Source organism: Monoraphidium neglectum, assembly GCF_000611645.1.
Source record: "Monoraphidium neglectum strain SAG 48.87 unplaced genomic scaffold scaffold00493, whole genome shotgun sequence".
Lineage (NCBI taxonomy): Eukaryota > Viridiplantae > Chlorophyta > Chlorophyceae > Sphaeropleales > Selenastraceae > Monoraphidium > Monoraphidium neglectum.
Window position 1 is genome coordinate 10,581 of NW_014013135.1, and position 7,049 is coordinate 17,629.

Sequence of the window (7,049 nt, forward strand, 5' to 3'; positions counted from 1 at the left end):
CACCCACCCACCCCTGTTCTTGTGACAATCAACAGAACACCATCGCCCCGGCCCTCAGCACGCACCTGTCCGAGGTTGCGCGCGCGCTGTCGCCGCAGGGCCGCCTGCAGCTGCTGTCAGCCCTGCCAGTCCTCGCGCTGCAGCCGGGTGCGCTGGTTTGACGGCATGCACGGCGCGGGTGTTGCCGTGGCCGCACCCTGACGATTCTTTTTGCTTGTGGGACCCTGCCAAGTCATGACTGCTCGCCACATCCATTTTTCTTCATCGCACACAAGTGCGATGGCAACGCAATGGCGTGCACTTTTTGCCTGCGTCCATGATGTTTTGAACTTTGCAGCTGCAGCAATATCTTGCTCCAAGGCTGCGATGGTGGTTCCAAATATGGTAAACTCACCTGCCCCCGCCGCGGCTGCTGCACGCTCGCCCCTGCCCTCCCCTCAATTTTGTCCCGCCTTGTATCATCTTATGTACCGCAGACCCTGAGCGCGCCGGCGACTGGCGGCACCGCCAGCGCGTCGTGCGGCAGCTGCCCGCGCTGTCCGAGGCGCTGACTCAGCAGCAGGTCGCCCACTGCCTGTGGCCGGTGGTTGTGACGCTGCTGCACGATCCCGTGGCGGCGGTCAGGTGCGGGCGGCGCGCGCCCGGCTGTGGCAGCGTTCGTGAGTCTGCATGTTGTTCGGTGCTGCGAGCCTCGTGCATGATGTGCATGCACATGAGCGCGAGTGTGTTGGTGGGGTTGGTGAGGCGTGCTTGTATGCTGGCGTGTGTGTGTCGGTACGTGTGCATGTGTCCAAAGGGTGAGATTGGGCGCCGCCCCCTCATGTAGCAAATTGTCTGGGCTGACCAGGCGACTCTGTCCCCTGCCTCCACCCCCTGACCATACCTGACTAACCACCCCTGACTGCTGTCTCTTCGATCGCTCCTGCCTTGCACTCAGGTATGAGGCGGCGAGGCAGGTGGGGCCGTTGATAGCACGGCTGTCTAAGGAGGCCCCGCCGCCAGATCCGCCGCTGGAAGCCAAGGGGGAAGCTGAAGGGGCGGCGGGAGATCTCACAGCCGCGGCTGGAAGCGCGGATGTAGAGGCAGCAGCGGCGGCAGCGGCAGCGGAGCCAGCCGGCAACGGGCACACCGGCGACGGCGCGGCGGCAGTTGCAGCGGCGGCGGACGGAGAGACGGACACGGCGCTCCGCGGCGCAGCGGCGGCGCTGACCCTGCAGGATGGCGGCGGCGGCGACGGCGGCCACGGCGGGGCGGCGGCCGAGCACCCTGCGGCGCCCGCGGGCGCGCACGAGGCGGCGGCGGGGCCGGGCGCGGAGGGGGCGCACGTCGCAACGGGCGGGCGGTTTGGCTTCAGAGAGGGCCTGAGACTCGGGCTGCAGCACATGGTACGAGCTAAGGCTTTTTTTGGGTTCAGGGTTTAGGGTTTAGGGTTCACGATGCCGCCTCGCAGGCTCCGCAGGAGACCTGCTTTTGCTGCTGATCAGGGTCGGGGTGGTGTGCAGGCCGGGGGGTGTGCAGCGCCGGCACAGGGGGTCCCGAGGACGGAAAGCTGGGTGGCAGCGCTCAGGGGCGTGCATGGTCACTGGTGGCGGCCGCCCTGCTGCCGCATCAGTCATTCCCCCGCTCCTGAATGCACTCAATCACCGACACCTGGACGCCGTGTTGGGCGGTGCCCCTGCCACTCGTCCATCATCGTTGTCATGCCCTTGAGCAACATATGTCATATCACAACAAAACTACCACGTTCTGGAACTGGTATTTCATATTAACTGTTCACTCCAACCCGCCGAATCGTGACGCGCGCAGGTGGACAATGCACGCGCCATCCCCCACGTGGGCCCTTTGGTGGATGCGGGCACAAAGGTGGGCCCGCGGCGCCAGCGTTCCCGTTCGCACCTTTGATCATATTCAAGCACTCCATGAGGCGCCCCCCCCTGAGGCGATGCCCCGCGGATGCTCGCCTGACCGGCCTGCCCACCAGCCCGGTGGTACCTGCGCTTTCGCCCGCGGCCCCTCGCGTCGGGGCGGCTCGCCACCACCCAGAGCCGCGCGTCAATGGCCGCGTCAAGCGGCCCCGCTGGCGCCGGCCCGCGACCAACCGAGCCCGACCAGGGGACACCACTCGTCGCGAGGCCGGCCGTCAGGTGTCCGAGATGGCCCCAACAACGCCCTTGACCACTCTGCCTCTGCTCCAACTGCCAACCGCCAACCGCCAACCGCCAACTGCCAACCACTACAGGTGGCCGGCCTCATGTTTGAACAGCTTGAAGGCCTCACCCCCGCGGCCGCCCACAACGGCGGCAGCCCGCCGCCGCACGGCGACCCCCGCCTCGCCGCCGCCTCCGCCGCCGCGCACGCTGCAGCACGCCGGCGCACGCAGGGCGAGCAGCCGGCGCCGCTGGTGACGGAAGACGCGTACGCTCGCCTGCCGGTGCCGGCGGCCGGAGATCTGCTGTCTGCTCTGACGAGATCCCTCGGCCGCGCCCCCGTCGCGCAGCGCCGCGCGCTCGCTGCGGCCGCGTGCGGCGCGCTGCGCGCGGTCGCGCCGCCGGCGCCCGCGGTGGGGCGCGGGGCGAGAGGCGTGGGGGCGGGGCCGGAGGTCGGGGCGGGGTCGGGCGGCGGGAGCAGCGAAGGGGACTTGAGGGATGGCCGGGACCAGCCTGGCGAGCCCGCGGGCGGAGGGGAAGACGAGGGGTTGGGCGAGGGCGCGGCGGCGGACGGCAAGGGGTCGGCGCCGCGGAAGCAGCTCAGGCAAAAGCTGAAGTCGCTCCGCTGCCGCCTGCATCGCGGCGCCGCCGCCGTCGTCCGAGCGGCGGGGCCTGGGGCCGGCGAGGGTGCAGCAGCCTCCGCCCCTTCACCAGCTGGCTCGGCCGCGCCTGGGGAGCAGATGCAGGAGCAGCAGCAGGAGCCGGAGGAGGAGCAGGCACAAGAGCAGCGGCAGGGGTCGTCTGCGCCATCTGAGGCGAGCTCAGAAGAAGATGCCGACCCTGAGGGCGTGTCCGAGGTTGCGGCCGCGCTGCGCCCCGCGCTGCTGCGCGCCCTCCTCGACCTGTCCGAGGATAAGGACCCGGGGGTGCGCTGCTGGATCGCGCGGGAGCTGGAGGAAGCTGCCGCGGGGCTGCCGGAAGCCGAGAAGGCGCAGCTGTCCGCCTGCCTCGCGGCGCTGCGCGCGGATGCGTGCGGCAGCGTCGCGTCGCTGGCGGCGGCGGCGGCGGCGAGGGTGGGAGCGGCGGGCGAGGGCGTCACCGCGGGCGGCGGCAGGGGCTGTTGAGAGCGGGCCTGCGGCCGCGCCCGCGAAACAGGCTGTTGGCAGCTGGCGGCTACCTGCATGTACGGCTTTGTTTGCCTCCGTCCTGCCCGCGCCCCTGCGCTTGAGTGATACATGGGACTTGCTCTGTGTGCAGTCACCGGCAGCGCTTCTCACCTCCCTTTGATATGACAACTCCCAGAACATCTGTGGGCTACGAGCAGCAATCATGCATTTGACCCGGCCGCCCAGTCAGCGCATGCGATGGGTGATGCCACCCGACCGTGACGTCCGCCGGCTCAGGCGTTGTAGATATTGCACTTTGTCATATCTAATCGGTCTTTGAAATCTGCGCATGCATTTCGTTGATTCGGCGGATCGCCGCCGCAGCAGGTCGCTGATAGCGACACGCTTTGCGCCACCCTGGCTGAACGCCTCGCGACAGCCCTGCGTTACGCCCTTCGACTGGCCTGCAAGCGGCCTGCACAAATGTGCCTGCACATGATCGGCCTGCACGAATCAGTGCCGTGTATACAATCGACGTAACATATTCAGCCGTGTACAGGATAACTCCTTCAAGATCGCCCACGCGCCAAGTGCGCAGCCGTTTCAAAACAAGGGCGGCGCAGCGCTCTGCAGCGTGTGCCAAAAAATGCCGGCAGACTGGGCTGTGCAACATCAGCTTTGCACCGCCACAGCATGAAGCAGCCGTGTTCAGGAGTGGGCGACAAGCTCAAACAGGTGCAAAGCCGCCATTTCCAACAGAAACCCAACATAGGCAGGAGCCACCGCCAATTCAGGGCTTCCTCCACCCTGCTGGCGACGTGCTGCTGCTTTCAGTGCTCCGCGCATCGCCGTCGCTGCTGCCTTTGCGTTCGCCGCCGCTCTCACCGGCAACACTGCCTGCGGTGCTGCTGCAGGTGCTGCTGCCACTTCCGCCCTCTCCGCCGCCGTCGCCGTCGGCCTCGCTGCGACCATCGCTGCTGCCACGCCCGCTGGGCGGCTCCGCTGCAGCTGCAGCTTCCCGCCGGCTGCCGCTGGCTTCCTGCTGATGCCACTGCAGCGCCTCTGACACGAATGCCGACACGATCCCAGCGTACTGCTTGGGGTGGAGCCTGTAGTGCTCCACGTGGGGCGTGTCCCGCCACTTGTGGGCGCTGATGCGGCTGCCTCGGACTGCCTCGGACTGCATGTGATTCTGGATAGTCCAGGGGTCCACCAGCACGTCGGCTTCGGAATAGAGGTAGAGCTTTGGGCAGGGGGGCGTCAGAACACGCCAGGCTGCCTCGGTTTCTTCTAACCGCCGCCGCATGGGCGGCAGAGAAAAGTACGCGTCGACCGCGCGGCGCACTACTTGCAGCGCCCGCGGGTGGCGAGCCGCGACGCCGTCGGCCGGCTCCCGCAGCGCCGCGGCGAGCAGCGCGCGTGCGGTGACGTCGCCGGTCACGTAGGCGGGCGATGAGTCAAGGATGACGCCCGCGACGCGCGGGGCGATGTCATCCAACAAGCCCTGGCGTTGAAGCTCTAATAAGATGAGGCCAATGTAAAGGTACCCTCCGCCGCTGAACAAATGGAAGACGAGCGGCGACCCCGGCGCGGCGGCCGCGGCGGCCAGCACCCGCCGTGCCGCGCACGCCGCGGACGCGGCGCCGACGAGCGGGAGGATGAGAGCTATGGGGCTGGGGCGGGCCGGCAGGACGGCGGCGGCGCCCAGGCGGGTGCGCCAGAGGTCTAGGTATTTCGAGAACGGGCGCTCGGGGGCTCCCAGCCATCCGGCGACGACGACGATCGGCTGCTGCTGCTGCTGCTGCTGCTGCTGCTGCTGCTGCTGCTGCTGCTGCTGCTGCTGCTGCTGTAGCGGTGGCGAGGGGACTCCGGCAGGCGCCGCCGCTGTGGCGAGGGTGCGCCGCCGAGGGGGCCCGCACAACCGCGGACTCAGGCTGCAACGTGAGCACCATGTACATTAACGTGAGCCCAGAAGAGATGCAGTACATTTCTGCCATAATCATCGTACGAAGACAGACTCACCGTTGAAGCGCCTGTGGTTGTGCATAGCTTTGGAGCAGACGTGCCGCTGGTGCTGGCGGTGCATGCAAGCAGCGGAGCGCCTGCTGCTGCTTGGGCCATGGTGCTGCTGTTGCTGCTGATCTGCGCAGACAGTGACCACCGTGACGAACATTCATAGCGCCTTTTGACATGAACAGCGCGATCACAGGCCTCTGCAGCATGGCTCAGGGACGCAGTGCCGAATCGTGCCGCGCAGACCGGCTACACTTTGTACTATGATATATAGCTAACTGCGGTTTATCGTGCCATACAGGGCCGCTGCAGTCTTCCATCAATCCACATGTCACCAGGTGTCACCGCTGCACACCGCCGGTGCTGGGTGTGTCTGCTGTCTGGCCGCTGACACTAATTTTGTGCTCAAGGACCGCTTGGCGTCTGTGGCAGGGATCGCCTTTGTACGCGTGGCCTTTCATGGGACTGTTGTGTTGGCAAACGCAGTGCCTTCACTGGATTGTGTGGGCGCGTCTGTCGCGCAAGCTCGGTTAAATTAGGCTGATGAGCCATACATGCCCATTCACGACTACAATCACGGTAAGGTGGAGTCCCAGAGCTGCCCAGAGCTACACTCCCTGTCAAACATACATGCATAGCAGCCGCCGCTTTGCAATTGACAACGTGGGGCGATGCTTCCCGTCACAGCCCCGAAGGCGGCCCCGCCTCAATCCACAAGTTTGAATAATAAATGCTGGTCGGCCGCTGCAGCTGCCTCCCGCCGGCCATGGGCAGCCGCAGCGCGCCGATGTGCAGGTCGCTCCTACTGGTGCTGGAGACGCGCGGCACCTCGGCGCGCTTCTGCAGCGCGCCGCCTCCTGTGCTCGTGTAGAGCGTCACAATCTGCGGACGGCGCCAACACGGGGACGGACATGCCTGTTGGTGGCCGGGCGCGGCATCTACGCCGCTGCCACATGCATGTAGGGGACGCCATGCAGCTTCGGTGAGGTAAGGGTGAGATAAGGGTTTTTCTCCCACAACAGGTTCTGCACGCCTGCGGCCTGCCCTTTCCCTTTGACACCAACAAAAAGCGTGTGTGTGGTGCTGCAGTCCCCCCGCCATCCCACGTCGCACCTTCTTATCATAGTCCACCGTGATCGCAAAATTCTGCCACTCCCCTGGCTTCAGGGCGCCCTGCCACTCAGGCCGCCCGCTGACAAAAAATTGGAGGTTCTTGCCACCCGGCGGCGCTGGCCACCCGGGCTGCTGCCCGTAGCGGCTGGGCAATGATGGTGGCGCGAGATGGGCGGGCGTTACGATGATGCACACACGGCAGGTCTGGTCAGGATGGCATATGTGAGAATACTACGCGTCACCCCTTGCTGCGGTGATCTGGGAACCCCTGGCGCCCATACTGACACACTGGCCTGCTGGGCGCCGCCTGCCACCCAGCAGCAGGGCCCAGCTTTCACTGCTGAAGCGCACGCCAGAGTGCCAACCCCCACACCTCCTCCACCCACACCCCCACATGCGCACGCAGGCACAAACAATCGCACACCCCAACACCCACAGCTCAAAAAAGTGGGACTCTGGGAACACGAGCTGGTGCGCCCAGGCCGCGTCCAGCGGCGCCACCCCCGGCTCGAGCCCCATGGCCAAAGACACGTGGGTGGTGACGACGCCTTTCTGGTAGCCGGGGGACCCCAGCGGCTTGGTGTTGGGGATGACCTCTGTTCTCGCCATGTCCTGGGTGGGGGCACGTTGAGGGGCCAGGGACCATGAGGGAAGGGCGGAGGGGGTTGCG

The 7,049-nt window shown here is 66.6% G+C and overlaps 2 protein-coding genes across 2 annotated transcripts in view; one reads left to right on the forward strand and one right to left on the reverse strand.

The window, feature by feature from the left end:
• MNEG_3788 (hypothetical protein) overlaps positions 1 to 3,271 on the forward strand; it is a gene marked incomplete at both ends in the record, with an annotated part of 5,487 nt that extends 2,216 nt beyond the window's left edge. Inside the window, 5 exons of the mRNA XM_014047735.1 lie at positions 36 to 147; positions 477 to 624; positions 938 to 1,385; positions 1,807 to 1,863; positions 2,240 to 3,271. Of these exons, the coding sequence (XP_013903189.1) occupies positions 36 to 147; positions 477 to 624; positions 938 to 1,385; positions 1,807 to 1,863; positions 2,240 to 3,271 (1,797 nt within the window). The remainder of the gene's footprint in view (positions 1 to 35; positions 148 to 476; positions 625 to 937; positions 1,386 to 1,806; positions 1,864 to 2,239) is intronic.
• Positions 3,272 to 5,947: 2,676 nt separating this feature from the next.
• Positions 5,948 to 6,988, reverse strand: MNEG_3789 (hypothetical protein; the record flags this gene model as incomplete). Its single annotated transcript, XM_014047736.1, has 3 exons — positions 5,948 to 6,148; positions 6,380 to 6,524; positions 6,816 to 6,988. 3 exons carry the CDS (start codon positions 6,986 to 6,988, stop codon positions 5,948 to 5,950), a joined length of 519 nt encoding a protein of 172 aa, XP_013903190.1.
• Positions 6,989 to 7,049: the final 61 nt, after the last annotated feature.